Below are 18,625 nucleotides of genomic sequence, written 5' to 3'. Positions count from 1 at the left end.
TCACTTTAAATAAACATTTAATACCCAAAAAGTATTCCAAAACTAATAAAACGTTCTTAACATAAGAGCTGTAGCAATTTAGCTTAAAATTCTGCTTCAACCAAAAAAGTGTCTCATCAATATTGAAGAATATTGGACTCATGTTCTTCCGTTTGCATGTCAGAACAACTGCTTCTTTCCATGCTTCTGGGTTTGTATGAAAACATATTTGGACTCAGATTTTTGCACAATTGTTTCTTCATATGAAAATGATAAAAAAAAATATATCTGGAAAAGACTGAAGCAGGACATTTTTCTGTGAGAGAAAAAAATCATCTGCTGAAGCAATCATCGTCCATGCTGCTCAGTAGCACCCTCTAGAGGAAATAAAGTGTCTCAAGAACAACTGAGACAAACGGCTGTCGTCTCTTCTCCTCAGCCGGCTGTTTGCTGCAGACTGCCGTCCTCAGACCTGCTGCACATCACAACACTGATCTGGTCACTGAACTCCTCCACGGGCTGAGAGGTCTGCATCGCCAGGTACATGGAGGACTTAGGAGGAGCCAGAAGAGACTAAAGGAGAGAAGAGACGTTTTTCTGTGAACCTTTTATGTGATCTGTGAATCCAATTCTTCATTTTGGACAGAAAACAGGAAGTCCCACCTTTTTAAAGTGATCCGGGATCGCATATTTTGGGCAAAGAAAGTGGGAGAAGCTTCTCCAGTAATACACCACTAACACAACCAGAGCCACGACTCCCGCCAAGACGAAAAACGCGACCACCGCACCCACCCAGGGGGGTTCTTTCTCTGAAACAGAGGGAGAACAACACATTAGTGAGCAGGAGGAGCTGAGGACCACACCTCCTGGATGGGCTCAACGACTTGGTTATGCTGTGTTCACACCAAACCGGACAATTTTAATGTTAAGTCAATGGTACAGCCGCAACTTTGTGATTCTTTTCTTATTTTCATTGAGAAAATATTTTTTAAAAAGGGTCCCCTAATTTATTTTTGCTTTTATGTTTCTCTCTTGGGTTAATGCAGGACAGTGAGCCTTCAAACTCAGCCACAGAGACACAGAAACACAGAGGAAGCGGCTGTCATACAGACACGGCCCCCTGGTCTGAGAGTGGACTAGCCCCCGGAATCTCAAAATGATCCGATAAACCCAGACATGGAGACGTGGAACTTTTCACATTAAATAAACCTAATCTCTCAACATCATCCGTGTTTTCCATACATTCTAAGTGAGATATCCACAGACACCGCTCCATGTCTGGTAGCTCCTCCCACATGCGGCCGTAGCGTCAAGCTCAGGCCGAGCTACACAAATTTAATGTGCGAATTACATTCGGTGTGTTGATGAAAATTGTATTCTGATGATATATAAAAATATTACACTTAAAAATGCAGATTTTTTCATTTCATATGACAAAAAATGCATATTTGTGAAGAAAATTTGTGGGGGAAGGGAAGGGTGGAGGGGCTTCTCCACGGGAAAAGTCCTGCCCACATCTCAGAGGTGCATTTTTAAGGAACTCCTGCCGCTCTGCAGAAACTATGCCCTAAAAAATTACCCCTGCTTCACACCGGACGCGGAAGCACTGCGAAGCGTAGTGTGCATGCAGTTTTCTTCGACGGTCGACAAGCGGTTCTGCTCAGCTGTGGCTCTTAAGCGTTTCTAGAATTAATATGACATCATCTATCTTGACTTATCGCCAACTGCTCTATGCCTCTCTCTAGTTGATTGCATTTTTAGACACCCAAAACTTTGTGTGTTTATTTTAATCTCTACAGTCAGTTTAGATACAAAAATATGATCAAATTAGTCAGTTGCTGTATTTTATTGTGAAAAATTGGTTATATTTTGGAGATTAAACTGATTTTTCGTGTGTCTTGGTGTAACATCCAGCTAGAATTGATGCTGATCACTCGCAGTTCGCACACAAAAAAGACCAGACAAAAAGGTCACTACATGGGGTGAGCTGGCCGTGGAGGATCGCGCAATTTGAACGAAAACATAGGTTAAGAATGGAAGCGGCCTCTGTTCTGCGCCTTTTCGCAGCACTTCCGCGTCGGTGTGAACAAGGCGATACACAGATTTTTAGATTTTGGCTTGATCTTAAAGATTTTAGCATAAAAGATGATCGACTAGAGTCTGTAAGACTTCCAAAAACAAGTATGCTGTACATATTTGTACGCTACGTATTTTATACATCAAGAAAGTATTTTCAGTGGAGAGAAAAACGTGTATTTGTTTTGCTTTGGAAATATTTTCCTCCAATATATTTATTTCAGAAAGGTTTTCCCTAAAATCCTTTTTCTTTTTTCACATTTCGATGAGGAGATGATTACCGCCGGTGGTGCTGGCGCAGACGACTCTGCTGGGCATGCTTGGTTTCTGGGCCGCGCTGGCAATGACCTGGACCTGGACACAGTACTCAGTCCAGGGATCCAGGGAGTGTAGAACCACCCGGTTCTGCTGTAAGCCGTTGATGTGTTTGAGCTGAGGAAAAGAAGGTCAAAACGGGAGCATGTCAGGTTCTTCGTGGTCAGTTTTTAGCTTCTCTCACATGTATGAATAAAAACAACACAAACTAAAACATCTGGACAACAAATGGCACCTCTTTCTTCTGCTCCTTCTTCCAGTAGGTGATGTTGTAGGTGGCAGAGGTGAAGATCTCTCTCAGGGTCGACTTCACAAACACCGGATCTTTGATGCTGACCTCCAGGTTGGCTCTGTTTGAATGCAGAGAGACGTTGGGAGGACCGATGGAGGCTGGAAAACAAAAGAGACAAAAATAAGTTATTTATTTTAAGAGTGACAGAAACTCTTTTTTAGTAAACAGATTTTAGTATCTTCTGTACTTAAATAAACAAATTTGTTAATTTGGATGTTATGTTATGGAACAATAATCTTCAAGTCAAACTTTATTTATAAAGAGATTTGTATTCGTTAAAGACGTTCACATAAAAACACTTAAATATTGCCTTCAACTTCCACATACACTGTGAAACGCAAAATAAGTTATATTTTTTTCTGTTTCAAGTTATAAACGGACCAATCAGACGCCACGATAAATGTAGGTGGAGCCTGCTGGCCTCCCACGTCCAACGTTCATAACGTCTGATTGACAGATTTCATTTTGGCTCACTTTTGGTGGAATGGGCGTGGACTTCCAGCAAGCTAACTCCTGATTGGTGAGAGTGGTTGCCATAGAAATGTTGATTAGAACCAATCTCTGCTGACTGATGACATTCGGTTCCAACATGGCGGCGTCCGTATCACAAAAAGGTGGCGACTTCATTTATTTGGAGCCGGAAGTGAGTCAGTTTGTTTGGGTGACGTCACATTCACTCGGTCCAGTTCTCATATTCAGTCAGTGGTACAAACCAGCTATCCGCCCACCCTACACCCAGATCACAAAAAAATGTGAATAAAAATATGAAAAAATAAAGGGGATTAGACACAACATGTTTTAAAAAAGTTTCAGATCTGATAAATAGAAAAACTGTTTTTAATTAGCTGTTAATTTCTCTATAGAAGTCTATGGGATTTTGGCTCCTTGGAACTAGCGGGTGCTTCCTGTTTGGGAAGGGGTCACTCAGTCCAGTTCTCAAATACAGTCAATGAATACCAATCATTGGGTTGTATGACTACATGTGGTTTCCATATTTTCATAAAAACATGATGCTGCTGAAGGACGACATTCCATCACAGACCTTCCATGTTTTCTCTTTCTGACTTCCCTGCATTTAACAATATTATCGTGTAGCTCAGAAGCACATTTTCCTAATCTTTTTAACCCTGAAAATGAAAAACTTGATTTAAAAAAAGCAGAAACGTTTAGAAATTTGGAAACTAATAAAATGCCATTGATTGTTTTTAACGAAAACAAAGGAAATGGGTAACTGCTTTCTATCTTGCTCTAATTAAAAGCTAACCAAACCCTAAATCAACTTTTTTTTGGCTTATATAAATGGGGCTTTAAAAGTGATGTCTGTTATTCATTGCCACATTTTTGATAAATTAAAATAAAAATATTTGATTCTTGAAAATATTGTCAAAAAAGATCTGTGTGTTGCCCCCTGCAGGTTGAACTGATGTATTACAGTTGAATTTTGTGATTGGTCAAACCATGTAAGTTTTAGAAGTCTGACATCATGATCTGCAGCTCCAGTAATGATAACAGTCCAGCTCCCAAGCCACACCCCTCTGACTGTAATTTATAATTTCGGCTGTGGGTGGAGTCAACCTCCAACTTCCCTGTTTGGTTACCCTTTAAGCTCACTGGAGTCGGTCATCCTCAAACTCTGCCTGATCATGATGCTCATTAAAGGAAGGTAAAAGAAGGAAAAAGCCTCCACTCACTCTGTTTGTCCAGCACGAACTCCTCACTGAGGACCCACTCTGAGCTCTGCGCACCCCGCCGGGCCTTCACCCTGCCGGTGTACCTTCCATAGATGCTGATGACTAAGGAGGTCAGGTCACATTCCAGAGCGGAGGTGTTCACGCAGCCTGGATTGAACTGTGAAACCGTGCTCCTGTGGTTCCAAAGAGAGTGCATGAGTGAAACCAGCTCAGAGTGTGTCCTAATACTGGGAAATTTGCACAAATATCTGAGTTTTATGGGATTGGACTTTCATATTTATCCTTTATTTTACAGTATGAGCCTTTGCAGACCTTGAGGTTCTCTGGTGTTTATAAGGGAAGGTCCAAGACTCACCTTTTCAATCTGGTTTTTAGGTGAAATTGTATCTATTTATACTATTTATATTTTTTTTTATTCATAGTTAATTATTTCTTGTGACTATTTATATCTAGGTTTGTAATTTTGACCAGTTTACTTATTTATTTATCAGATTTTCAATCTATTTTTACTTTTATGCATTTAACCCTTTAACACCAGGGGCCCGTTTCAAGAAGCAGGTTTTGTTGGAACTCTGAGTTCGTGAACTCCAAATTCGGCAAAACTCTGAGTTTTCGGTTCCAGAAAGAGGGATACCTCAAACCCGGAAAAGTGGGCGAAACCAAGCCCGTTCCAAGAAGCGGGTTAAGCTGAACTCAGAATCAATCACTATGGTAACTGAGTCTGTGAACGAAACCTGGTCGGTAGCAGGTTTTCTTCAGGAAACTTAGAGTTCTCTGCGGTCTCCGCCCCTTTTTAAAGTGAAAGATGTTCAAATATGAGTTCCTCATTAACATTTAGAGAACATTCACATTAGAGACGTCACGTTTCCACCACTCAGAAACCAAAATGAGACGTTCATTCATAGAGGATCATGTAGAGAGGAGGCTGATTAATCCAGAGGAAATGTTATTTACGTCGGTAGAGGATTTGGAGGACACGAGTCGACTGACTGCAGTTTCCCGATTCATTTTTATTTCAGCGATATTATAAATAGTGAGTTTTTCCAGGGACTCGCTATTAAAAAATACAGTTTTCTTTTCCTTATTTTAAACCCGTAACAATAGGAATTAAGGACTGTCAAACACCGGAGAAGGATGTGGACTTATCCACCGTCCAGGATTTGCGTCAGACATTAGCTCAATTGATAGCAACGCTGCCTCCCACTGCATAGATAGCGAGTTTGATTCCCGGCTATGGAAAGTTATTTTTACGTTTAAAAAAATTCGGCGAATATTTTTTAAGTCTTGAGAATTAAAATTAAATAAATACTTTTTTAACATATGCCAGGCAGCTACAGTTTCTTTTTAGCGTGCAGTGATATCTGTGTGTGTAGGTGGGGGGTTACGATCACGGAGATTACTTATTAGATTGGTAACAGATCAAAAACCACTCCTTACTCAACATGAGACAAAATAACCTTCCTGACATTATTTATTCATTATTAGAAATGATTCAAATAACTGCAGATATTTTCTCTCTGTTCTACCGCTGCAGCTGTGTTGCTTTTCTTGCAGTAAATGTTCTCCTATAGTCGCATATGCTTGAAGGAACTTATCAATTTCCCTCGCCGGAAGTACGTAACTCAGCTGTTTGCTCCCGTTGCCATGGTGAATCATGCTGTCTTTGCTCCATTGATCAGGGCTTTTTATGGTCGCGACGCTCACACCTGATTCTGGTTCTGACAACTTCAAGTTGATTGAATCAAACATTTTCAGCTGTTCTGGAACCAAAAACCCTGAGTTTGAGAATTTTGAGTCCAGTGACTCTAAGTTCAGGTTCGAACTCTAAATTTGTTGAACCTGCTTCTTGAAACGGGCCCCTGAGGCGTCACCGGACCCTCTTTGGGTCTGATTAAAAACAATTTCAATTCAGCTGAAAACAACAAATAAACCAGTTTGACACCAGAGCGAGCTTGCCCTCATTTAGGCCCGTCTGCAGCTGTTAGTTTCCATGACGATGGTGACATGTACAGAGTAAACAACAGCGCCAGCCCCGCTTCAGGCTTTATTTTGGCTATGAGGAATCCAACAGATGACATTGAGAGGATCTGTCCTGTGTTTCATTTTTATTTCATTTCATGTTTGATTTCTGCCATGTTTTCTTTTTCTGCCCATCCTCTGTAAACCCTAGAGACGGTTGCAGGTGACAAAAATCCAAGTAGATCACCAGTTTCTAAAATACTCAGACCACCAACAACCATGTCACATTCGAAAATCACTTTAAACCCCTTTATTCTCCATTCCGATAATCAGTTTGAACTGCAGCAGATCATCTTGACCATGTCTGCATGCATGTGATTGGCTGATCAGAAATTTACCTTAACGAGCAGTAGGACAGATGTGCCTAATAAAGTGACCAGTGAGTATAAATCTCTGATATTAATACTCTCAGAAAAATGGCTGCTTCCGCATCGAAAGTCTAGGATGGAACCAGAAGCAGCTGCTGCATAAACAGGATTCTGACCTTTATTGTTGTTTTCAAACCATATCATTAATCATCTTTTTTTTAACTTCCTTATTTGTTTACACTAGGTTTTCTTGAAAAGTGAATTTAAGCAAAAATGCACATTTGTTTTGTTAATAACACAAAATCAACTCAAAACATGGAGAATTTCGAAACTCTTTGGTCACATTATAGTGTGAAGTATGGGGTTGATCTGAAGCATACCAAAATATTATTTTATTGTTATTACTTTCGCCTAGGGTGTTGATGTAAATGTTATTATAAGGAGTGCATTAAAAGCATAAAGGGGAGGTCTTAAATAAGCTCAGCTTCCTCCCACTCTTTTTCCAACAGGCCTAAACTGAAACTGCTTTTGTTAGAAATAATAACTATTATTATTTGGTTATTTAAGCTATTATTATTATTTGCTATTTACGCTCCATTAGTAAGTATTTGTCTTTAATTGTCATTTTTGTATTTTGCATGTTGGAAATACATTAAAATATCTTAATTGATAATTGAAAAATTGCTTTTTTGGAGAAAAAAAATGACAATAAAAACCAACTTTCATTTTTGATTAATAAACTTTTAAAAATGAGTGTTTTAAAGAAGAAAAAAATAAATGAATCTGTAAATACATCTTCTCTAATGAGTTTGTGGTCAGACTTCTCTTCTTTGAGTCTTTCATGCTGATGCAGCCAGCCTGCTTTAAGGCAGCCTCAGGTTTCACTGCTGTGTGGGTTTACTTAGCTCATGATTCAAACTGTATTTTTGGTCAGGTCCGCTTCCTGGAAAAGGGGTCATTTTACGCATCAGAAAAGTTCCAGTTTGAAGCTTTTTTTTCCCCCTTTCCCCCCCAAAAGCCTCTTTTCTTACTTTAACTCAGTTGTATAGAGGAGGTCCCCGGGGGCTCCTGCAGGTGGGTCCCACCTCAGAACCAGGTTCATGTTGGTGGACGTCAGCTGGACATTTGCGGGGCTGCTGAGGACTCCGGACACCACTGGAGGGGTCAGAAACGCAGATTTAGATGTTCACTAAAGTCGTTTAATTTCAACTGATCTCGAGGCAGGGATTCCTGTAAGCGGGGACAGTTCCTCATTCTGATAACAATAAAAACACCTTGATGGTCTTCTGAGACGCGTTACCTGTGCAGTGGGCAGCGAAGGCCAGGATGAGCGCGCACACGCAGCTCCACATGTTGTCCGTCAGTAACATGTTCTTTCAGTCTGGACACAAAAGCTAACGTGTCCCTGCTCGGAAGAAAGCCCAGCATCTGAATTTCCTGGTAGCGTTAATCAACAAGAGGCGGGGAAGTACAAGAAAAACGAAACTTCCCTGTGCGCAAAGGTCGAGTTTCGTGTATGGAGCCTCGTTTGAGCCAAAATGAAATCAAAAATTAAAAAAATATACACATAAATAAATTTACAAACAAGATTAGCTTGTATCTTAGATTTTCAATGCTCTACGACAGATCATGAAAGAAAAGAAAAAAATATATATTTTAAATGAGAAAAAATTAATTAAACTGTGAGAATATAGTGGAAGTTTTATGAGAATAAAATTACAATATTTTATGAGAAAAGTCATACAATTATTCAAAAAAGTTCAACAATTAAAAAAAATAAGTCATAAAATTATGAGAAAAAAGAACAAATTGCAAAATAAGAGTCATAATTTTAAGAGAATGTGTCATAAAGTTGTGGGAAAAAGTCAAACATTTGCGAGAGTAAATCATAAAATTATGAGGGAAAAAAATTATGAGAAAAAAGTCAAAATTTCAAAAGAATGAGCCGTAAAATTATTTTAAATAAGTGAAAATGTTACCAAAATTATTTTTTAAAAAGTGGGTCATAAAACCATGAGAAAAAAGTCTAAATTTTACCAGAGTTAAAAAGCTTAATCAAGAGAATCAAGTCAAACGATTTAAAAGGCAGAATTTTGCAAGAACAAAGTTGTTGAATTATAAAAAAATGTTGCAAAAAAACTTTACAAGAATAACGTTTTAAAGTTATGATAAAAATTCAGTAAAATTGTGAAGAAAAAAAAGATACTTGTATTATTATTTTATTATAAATGTTATTATTATTTATTTATTATTTTTATTGATATTTTTTTAATTTTGTATTATTAAATTACAATTTTTTGGAATTCTGATAAAAAAGTCATGAAATTATGAGAAAAAAGTTAAAATTTCAAGAGAATGAGTCGTAAACTTAGAAAAAAACATGTAATTAAAAAAAATATAATAAAATTGTCATGAAATTCTAAAAATGTTTAAACTTAAAAAATTTAAGATAATGAGTTGTAATATTATAGGGAAAAGTCTACATTTTATGATAACAAAATCATACATTTATTATTTTGAAAGTTCTCTTCTTACAAGGATAAGGTCACGTTTTATTGAAATTACAGTTGTCACTGTATGAAAATAAAGCTGCACATTTACAAAAAAAGTAAACAGATTCAGTTACATTATTGATCAGTGTAATGACCATCTCAGTTCTCTGAATTATGTGTACCATAAGTTAAACAGATCATGTTTGATTGTTTTTGTTGAAATATTTCATAGCTGAAACATTTTGCTTTCAAAAAAGCATGTTTTCTTGTAAAATTATGACTTTTGTAGTATAAATGTACACATTTATTCTTGTAAATTGTAAAGAAAGATAACACATCGTAAAATTTTGAATGTTTTTTCTTACAATTTTGTCTAAGTTTTTTCCCAAATATTTGTTTATTTTACTTCCATTGTGGTCCAACGTAACGTTTAGATGGACATCACACTTTTTAAATGTAGAAGTTTATTTTTTTATAAATTTATAACTTTATTTCTGAAAAGCAACATGACATTTTTTCTTGTTAAATTACTTTTTAGATAGTAAATTAATGACTTTGGTCTCGTAAAATGTAGCATACTTTCTTGCAATTTTAGACTTTATTATCATAAAAATTTAAAGTTTTTTCTCTCTTTGCATATTTATTTGTACTTATTTTATTTTATATTTAACCCAATTTTTGCTATAGGAAGTAGCTTGCCATTGTTTCTGCTTTTTTTTTTTCTATTTTAATTTTACCCTTTTATATTTCCATACACTATAATTTGTTGTGATGTTCACGTCAGGCCAGCAGAGGGCGCTACCTCGCAAACACCCCCACCGGCACCTGCAATAACTCACACGTTTGCGCATGCTCAGCAGGACCATCCGGGGGGTCCGTCTAAGTGGTGGAAGTGCCACGCCGAACAGTTTTTGTTGTCTTGTTTTTGTTTTTGTTTCTCTCCGGTAAAAACGATGGCCGGCACCGCACTGAAGAGGCTCATGGCCGAATATAAACGTGAGTGACTTTTTAAAACCGGTGGTCCGGGAATAACCGCGCAGTTTCAGTAATCACCGGTGCAGTGACGAAACTCAATGAGTAAAAAACCTGTTTTTAAAAATGTGTATTGGTCTTTGGAGTGAGGCGCACGAATCACGTCATTCATTCTTAGCTAAATACCAACAACTAAACTACAAGAGAAATTCGGCCTAATTTTTAAACTTATGTTAACACCCAAAAGAATGTTTTATGGTATTATAGCATTTTTTTAGGCTCGTGCGCCATCCAGAAGCTTCTACGATTATATAACTTTAACCTATTTTAACTACCCAACATTAGCGACACGAATCCACTGGATTTCCTTTGCTTATTTACTTGGATCGAAGGATTAACCCGTGAAGAAAACATTTTCAACCTGTTAGTGCAGCGGGAATGTTGCGACTTTACTGCGACGCTTAGCGTGATGTTTTTAGCTTGTTAGCATGCTAGCATAAAAAAGCTACAGACCACAGCTACACATCATTGATCGATTCAGATGTTATTATAAAAGATTTAACTTGTTTCAATTCATTTTACTTATCTTTTTAAAATTATAATCGATTAGTTTTTCAAAATAAATGTCTTAAGCCATAAACTCAAATTTCTTGCATTCCTCTAATAAAATATTATTTAATACAAGTAAGTAGAAGTTTTGACAGCCATTTATTCTTATGAAATTTGGGTCAGTGACCCAAAACATAAGGCTGAGGAACATTTTTTTTCTTAAAATCATATCCTGGCTAATATTTAAATATAAAATTAACTGTTTCAGTCACTTAAGTTCATTTTTCATTAAAAAATAGGTTTGAAGAGAAACTTTGACTCATTCATATCACCTGCAGAACTAACAAAGTTCCTTCAGAAACCCATTACAAAACTGCACTGCTAATTTTTACATTTACCACATCCCCTGAAAAATAAAAGTATGCAAGATTATAGTCAAAATTTATTTTTGCCAATTCTCTTGAAACGTTTCTAACTATATTTTTACACAGATAACCTTTCAGTTAATTTTGCAACTACCTACCACATCGTATTTGCATTTGAATTTTATTTTATCTTACCTATTTTGTTTTATTAAATGATTTTTATTGCATTTGACTTGTACATTGTGAAGCACTTTGTGATTTTAACTGTGAAAAGATGCTATATAAATAAATTCCTCTTAGTATTTTTGACTAAGATGGTTCAATAATGCTGTAATATGGGAGATAAAGAGCAATAAAATCAACAGGAACCACTCCTGGGTCATTCTATCCAACTATAGACTAATCAATCATTTAATACTTAGATTATTAGCAGTAAAATGCGAATAAACCTTATTTTCAAATTAGATTCCTCTGACAACCTGCTGATATCAGGTATTAATTGAAAGTTTGGACTTGGAAATGAGTGATTGGATAAGGGTGCAATTGAAGGGAGCGGCGGTGGATGAATATGCTGAAGGCTACAAGGAAAAAATGAGTTTCAGCCAGTTGGGGCGTTGTCCTGATCCTAAATTTAAATTTTCTCTGGTGCCTTTGTTTAACCTGCTGCACATCCTCCTTTTACTTTTCTGTTTTCTAGTCTCCTGACCTTTTTTTTTTAACCCATAAGAGCCCATACTGATATCAGTGTTTGTTTTCTGTGCTCAACTTGGTTTGTGATATTTTCCATAGTTTTATTTTTAAGGAACAATGGGTTTTTAAAGGTAAATCCCATATTTATGCTGACAAAGCTTTTTGTAAATACGTTGAACTTGAAAGGGTCTTTGGAGATGACGCAGCATTTTCTGATGTGTGTTTCAGAGCTGACGTTGAACCCGCCTGAAGGCATTGTCGCAGGTGAGCTGCAAAAACACCACCCAGATCTGCGTTCAACACATTTTACCTTTTTAAATCAATTTTACTGTAAATGAATTCGCTTTTTGAGGAGTAAAGTGTCAGAAGAAAAAACACAACTATAAGATGCAGAAAAACACAACTATAAGAAAAATATAAAAATGTTACCCAAAATATTGCATTATTCAATCTTTGTTGCTGTAAAAGTGCACTTTATTTTAGTTTTATATCGATTAAATTACAGATCTGCTCATTTTTATGCAATAGGTGAAATTATTGAGAGGCTTTGATGGTTCAGACAGAGTAAAAATGAATTTACATCTTTAAGGAGAATTAGTTCTACACAAATACATTGCCATAGTTTGTAATAATATACATTTTATGAATAAAGCAAACACAAATTCACCAAATCTACAATTCTATGGAATTTATTAAATCTCCTGCAAAATAAAGCTACGTTCAAAAACTGGCGTTCAAGTGACCGCTTTCAATGAAAAGTCTGTGTAAACCCGGATTTAAAACTCTTACGTTTACGCGGCTCTATGCAAGTTTTTAAGTCAATTTTTTAGCTCTCAAACTGAAACAGCAACATTTTAGTGCACACATTTATTATGAAGTTTTATTTGGTACTAAATTATCCAGTTATGGTGTCGCCTGAATCACTCAAAAAAGAATCATCATTGTATGACGGGACAGGAAAAGACTCATCAATGTTGAACTGAGTTCTGTTGGTTCTGCAGGTCCGGCCAACGAGGAGAACTTCTTTGAGTGGGAGGCGCTCATCATGTGAGTACCGACTCAATATCTCCATGGTAACAAGTCTCCATGAAAACTTCACTTTTCTTCAAACACACAGAAAGCTTTCTGACTTTTTAAAGCTTTTTTCCCCCTGATTTCAATTTAATATAATTTATTTCAGAAGCAAAAACAAAAAATATATCTTATATGGCAAAAAAGCATTCAACTAACCACTCATTACAGTTCTAACACAGTCCAGATCTCACATAGGGTATAAACTGCATTAGAATATTAGTCAACACCACTGATCTGATCTGATCTGATCTGATCTGAAAGATCTTAATAGAACTGTAGCGGGTCACACTGACCCGATCTGCCTCCATCTGCTGCTTTGTCCTGCTGTCTCCAGCAGGTGGTGCTGCTCACTAACTGGGGCCCTGCGGGTCACACATTAGCTGAGTCACATGCCTCAACATAAAAAAATCATTAGCTCCACATAAACCACACTCTAAATGTGTATTTTTGTCTTTTAAGATAATTTATCAGGAAAAATCATTTTCAGATAAATAGAATTTCTGTTTCCTAATTGGTCAAATTTTCACCTTTTGGTTGACAGAAAGTTAATAAACCATTAAAATCGCCTGCTGAAAACATAAAGATTTGTTTTATCTGTCTAAAGTGGTAACCGCGGAATTGTGGGAGTTTTCTCTCTGTCGTCATAAAGGATCTTTGAACGTGTTCTAAAGGAGATAATTAAGACATTAAACTTTTTTTTCTTTGCTGAATCTGAACATGCTTTTCACAGGAGCTCAGTTTGGACTCGTCTTTTGGGAACGGGAATGATCCGACAGACTTTTGCTTCTCTCCGTAGATACAGCAGAGTTTTGTGTTTTTGTGTGTGTTCTGGATGCTGCTGGGGGAGGAGGAGCTCCTGAGCTTCATGTTTGTTTCCATTTAAAAGCAGAACATTTTCGGCGTTTGATGTCGGCTCAGAGCTGCGATTTAAACAGGAGTGAAGTCATCAGTGGCGATCAGCGCCGGCGGGACAATGACTTCTCCACTGCCCTTCAATTGAAGCTGCTGATGTCACTCACCGCGCTCTGTCATTACCTGTCGTTACACATCCAAACAGGAGGAGACGTGATCGGACTAGAACATCCACCGTCCCCCTTCAGGGCAAAAAAAAAAAAAAACGTATTCGAAGTATTGTTGTGTGGCCAGGAGACGGAGTGCTGCGTCAGCTGGGAAGCAGAGTCAGAAATAACCTGCAGATCAGATCGAATCAGGGAAGGAGGACAGGTGAGACCTGAGATGTGTTCAGATATGCAAAGGTCCTCCAGAGCTGAGCTTATCGCGTTGTCAGAAACTTTCTGAAGCTGCGTCTGTTAGGGGACGGCTGATAACATCAGCCAGCTTTACTTCCACTTTGATGAACAGAAACGGCTGCAAATGAAGCTCAACAGCAGGTCTGCTCTTCTAGAGAGTTTATCCGAACCTTAATTTCGGTGTTACCTGATTTAAACTGTCTTCCTCTTCCAAAAGTTCTTCTAAAACTCCATTAGGGCTGCCACAAACGATTATTTCAATAGTCGACTAATCGCCGATTATTTTTTCCGACTAGTCGACTAATCGGGTCATTCAGAAAGTGGATGTAAAACACACATCTTAACCATCATTAGCTTTAAACTAACTAAAAATAAAGACAGTTAAGATGATAGTTTATGAAACTTTTAATGAATCTTGCAGCTTCTGTCATTCATTAGTTTTGGGATTAAAACAAGTTTAAATCAAATAAGAGAAAAGGAATATACTTTCCATCAAATTCGTTTTGACAGGTGCCCCGCCCCTCAGGATGATGTAACAATTTAATATCAATTTTATATGTAAAGGGTATATAGGGTCAAATGTCACCTGTCAAAATGAGTTTGATTGAATGTTTATTCCTGATCTCTTTAATGAGATCGACATCTGAAACAAAGAAACTATTTTTCACTAAAGATAAAGTTTTGGTCTCACTGACTAAAGTAAGTAAAAGTGCATTTTGCTATGCTGAACGCTCAAAACTTTGTTCAACTTTATTACACTCTGACTCCATGTAATATAAAGTAACGGCTAATCGACTATTAAATTAGTCGTCAACTATTTTAATAGTCGATTGGTCGACTAATCGTGGCAGCTCTATACTCGATGGAGCCAGTTAGACATCATCCAGATCTTCAGCTGTGGATAAACTGGAGATTTATGCTCTCCGGTTGGAGCACAAGAATCCTTTTAAATGATTCCTAAAGTCTGACTGAAGGATGTCTTTTTTTTTTTTTGAAGACACACGAATTCCAACTTGGATCCTCCGAGTCATGAAGCAACAGTTGAGCTATGAGTCAAAAATGAAGAAGGACAGAAAAGGCCAACATGGTCTGATCAAAGGATCAGCTGGTGGAGGTGAAGAAAAGCTCTTTGCAAAAGGACCACAAGAACCTTATAAAATACTGGAGTAGCTATTTAATCCAAGCATTGTCTGATGAGGTTAACGCTTATTGTTCATTCATTTAATGCTATGAGGAATATAGTAGAAGCAGGTCAAGTCCTTGCTCTCAGGTGTTTCATGGAGTTTGAACCCACCCTGAAGCTTCTCCAGGTGACCGGTTAACCTCCAGCCTAGTGTGTGTTTGCTGCTGGTGTTTGGTGTTGTGTGGTCACACCACTTTGTGTGCGTTTCAGGGGTCCTGAAGACACGTGTTTCGAAGGCGGAGTGTTCCCCGCCGTCCTCAGCTTCCCCTCCGATTATCCCCTCAGTCCTCCCAAGATGAGGTTCACCTGCGACATGTTTCACCCCAACAGTGAGTCGCACACGCATCCACACCTCTGCACCTGCTTTTGTCACAGCACAACCGTTTTAAGTTTCTTTTTTCATCTTCTTGATGAATCAGGAAACCAGATTTAGATCTCGGCGGACCTCCTTCCCACACACACTAAGACTGATCTGTATTTTTCCTCTACTGTCCCTACATTTAGCCCTCCAAGCGGACAGTTATGGACAACACTACCTCTCGTCTTCAATAGTTGCCGGTCATCTACGTTAGCTGTCAGCGTTCTGAAAAGTCATGACAAAATCGGTTTGATAACTTAAAAAAGTCGTGCTAAAGCAAAAATTACACTCACTCACACAAATAACACACACCTCCCGTGTCTGAGCCCATCTGTGGACTTGTCTCGGCACGCTCCACAGCTTGTTGCTGTTGGTGTGTTTTTACCGCTCTCTGATTAGTGGGGCCGGAGCCGTGGTGTCAGGACAGGAGCGCTCAGAGCGCGCTCAGTGCTGATTAGAAGACAGTGCGCTCGCCGCTCATCCTCACCGCCATGGCCCTGAGCCGAACTCCACGCTGCAACTGTAAAAGTTGAAAAAGAAGGCGCTGATGACGACGGCTCAGGTTTCAGAGGAGAGTTCCTGCATCAGAGGATCCACTCAGAAACGCAGCTGCACCGAGCAGCACGGCCCTGAAACCCCCGCCGTCGGGGGGGGGCATTAGGATCAGCTTGAAGTGAAGGAAAAAACAGATCGTAAATATTTAGAATTAAAACCCAGAAGTAGGCATTCTAGAAAATAAATATTAAAAGTTTGAAAGCTATTTATTTTACATTTGAAATAAATACTTTATTAAAAAACTAAAAACCATTTACTTGGTTAAAAGCACTTTTCCAGTTCCAGTGCTTAATGTTCTGATTAAGGAAATGTCATTAAAAATGTATTTTACAATTTTATTTTGAATATTGAACATATTTAGATAATGTTTTTTACTAAGTCCTAACAAAAAAAAAGTGAAATATTGTCTGGTTGTGTCTTGGGATATATTATAACATATCGTATTGTGACATGTGTATCGCGATATGTATTGTATCGCCAAACTCTTGCCAATACACACCCCTATGAGCAGTGACATAGATGTTAAAGGGCCTACATCAAGCAAAATCTAATTTTTGAGCTTTTAGGTTTATTGAATTGTAAATTCCTCACAAAAAACAACCCCAAAGCAATATTTTGATCTATTCACGGATCTCTTAGAATTCCACTAAAACCCTCCTCTCTGAGCACCAGCCCCTCCCAATGTCACAAAGTGAGGAACAGCCCCTTCCAAGAAGCGTCTGTAATAGTATTGCCCCCAGGCTAACACTAGCTCTCATCAGCAAAACCCTCTCATTTAAAATGCACATCCATCTTTGCAAAAGTTCGTATGTTGTTTATTTTCCTGAGTGAAACGCAGACATGCTGCTGGGGCCGGCTCTAGGATGACGTCATGAAATGGGCGACACCCACAAGGAATGAAAGGCGGAGTCTCAGGGATCGAATAGTCTTACTTTTTGAATATTTCATGTTTTTTATTGTAATAGGTTTTGATTTATGTTTTTTTTACGGATTTGTTGTATTTTTAATTAATCCTTTTACTTTTTTAACTAATAAAAGTAAATTGTTTTAAATCTTTTATTTATTTTCATATTTCTGTGGTGATTGCAAGCACAACTGCTTTTAAATTTCCTTCGGGATTAATAAAGCTTCTATACTATTTCAGGTAGAAGAGCTCATGAAAAAACACTCATATTTCATTAAAAAATCTTTTTAATAAGCTAAATGTAATATATGATCATATAGATGGATATAGTTTACTCTGAAAGGCTAAGGAATAGCATGATATTAGCCCTTTAATAGTCTTCTCCCTGTTCTTGTTTTAGAGACTCTAGAAGTGAGTAGAAACCCTGTAGAATGTGAACTAAAAGTTTGTTTTGGAGACACAACATTTTAATCTTATTGAGAAGTTTTTTGTTTTTCTTTTTAAGTTGATAACAGAGTAAAGAGAAGCTAAAACTGGTGAAATAAAGCGTTCTCCTCTCTCTCTGCAGTCTATCCTGACGGACGGGTGTGCATCTCCATCCTCCACGCCCCGGGGGACGATCCCATGGGTTATGAGAGCAGCGCAGAGAGGTGGAGTCCAGTCCAGAGCGTGGAGAAGATCCTGCTCTCCGTGGTCAGCATGCTAGCAGGTACGGAACTTGTGTTTGACACCAGCAGGGACTCGACACCATTTACAGACTCAAACTGTCGTCCTCAGAGCCCAACGATGAGAGCGGCGCCAACGTCGATGCCTCAAAAATGTGGCGGGAGGACAGAGAGCAGTTCAACAAACTGGCTCAGAAGATCGTCCGCAAGTCTCTGGGTTTGTGAGGACGACGTCCCGTCGGTGAGAGACTGTCACCATGGAAACCACCAGCACGCCGAGGCGCAGACATGAACAGACTGATGGGAGGATGCTCGTCAGGGCGCAACAGCAGCCGTACATCGCATGTCTTCTTACCTCCTCCACTTAACTCCTCCCCCTAGACTCTTGCTTTAGTGGTCACCGCGGCGTTGGACTTCTTTGGACTTTATAGACTGTCTTCGTGATGCAGGATCCTCACGATACGCAGTTGGGTTTTCACAGCCGGGCCGTCAGCTCTGCTGCGACGTTTCTGTGGATTTGTCTGATTTCACAAATAGTTCAATAAAGGCAGTGAAAGAGCGAGCTGCTTGTTCTGCTGGTTTTCTTTCTACAAAATGTGACACGGCACAGCGGGAAGTGCATCACCCTACCCAGCATATATATACGAATTTATAAATATTATATAATATAAATTTTATATAATATGCTCCATACAATTTGTTTCCTCGTCTGAGCTTGAATCTGGATCAAAACTGTTTGGCTGGAAAGCTGCAATATATTTCGCCATTTTAGCGTGGGCTGCTAATGTTAGTTTGTGGTTGTGAGGGGCTGTAAGCTAGTGGGACAGAGTGTAAACAAAGGGATGATGGGAAATGAGCACAGGCTTACTCCTCGCCCGTCAAAACTCT

At 38.3% G+C, this 18,625-nt stretch overlaps 2 protein-coding genes across 4 annotated transcripts; one reads left to right on the top strand and one right to left on the bottom strand.

The window, feature by feature from the left end:
* On the bottom strand, positions 1-8,231 carry LOC112154772 (interleukin-10 receptor subunit beta). Its single transcript, XM_024285918.2, has 7 exons — positions 7,981-8,231; positions 7,712-7,835; positions 4,354-4,526; positions 2,606-2,760; positions 2,337-2,487; positions 643-788; positions 1-552 (listed from the first exon to the last, which is right to left on the bottom strand). Exons 1-7 carry the CDS (start codon positions 8,048-8,050, stop codon positions 415-417), a joined length of 957 nt encoding a protein of 318 aa, XP_024141686.1. The 5' UTR covers positions 8,051-8,231; the 3' UTR covers positions 1-414.
* A 1,698-nt stretch (positions 8,232-9,929) lies between these two features.
* Positions 9,930-18,299, top strand: ube2g2 (ubiquitin-conjugating enzyme E2G 2 (UBC7 homolog, yeast)). 3 transcript variants are annotated; one of them, XM_024286977.2, is made up of 6 exons: positions 9,930-10,168; positions 11,977-12,012; positions 12,750-12,795; positions 13,880-14,046; positions 15,070-15,186; positions 15,315-15,447. In XM_024286977.2, the coding sequence occupies exons 1-6, from the start codon at positions 10,126-10,128 to the stop codon at positions 15,392-15,394; spliced, it is 489 nt and encodes a 162-aa protein (XP_024142745.1). In that variant the 5' UTR covers positions 9,930-10,125; the 3' UTR covers positions 15,395-15,447. The 3 variants fall into 3 exon arrangements, with proteins under 3 accessions (XP_024142745.1, XP_024142746.1, XP_024142744.1); XM_024286978.2 differs by having other exon boundaries at positions 9,933-10,168; positions 15,307-15,455; XM_024286976.2 differs by lacking the exons at positions 13,880-14,046; positions 15,070-15,186; positions 15,315-15,447 and adding exons at positions 15,466-15,584; positions 17,641-17,781; positions 17,850-18,299 and having other exon boundaries at positions 9,996-10,168.
* The last annotated feature ends 326 nt before the right edge of the window (positions 18,300-18,625 follow it).

The sequence above is a fragment of the Oryzias melastigma genome, linkage group LG21, assembly GCF_002922805.2.
Source record: "Oryzias melastigma strain HK-1 linkage group LG21, ASM292280v2, whole genome shotgun sequence".
In the NCBI taxonomy this organism is placed as follows: Eukaryota; Metazoa; Chordata; class Actinopteri; order Beloniformes; family Adrianichthyidae; genus Oryzias; species Oryzias melastigma.
The sequence above is the reverse complement of the archived record's forward strand: the minus strand, read 5'-3'. Positions and strand labels throughout refer to the sequence as shown.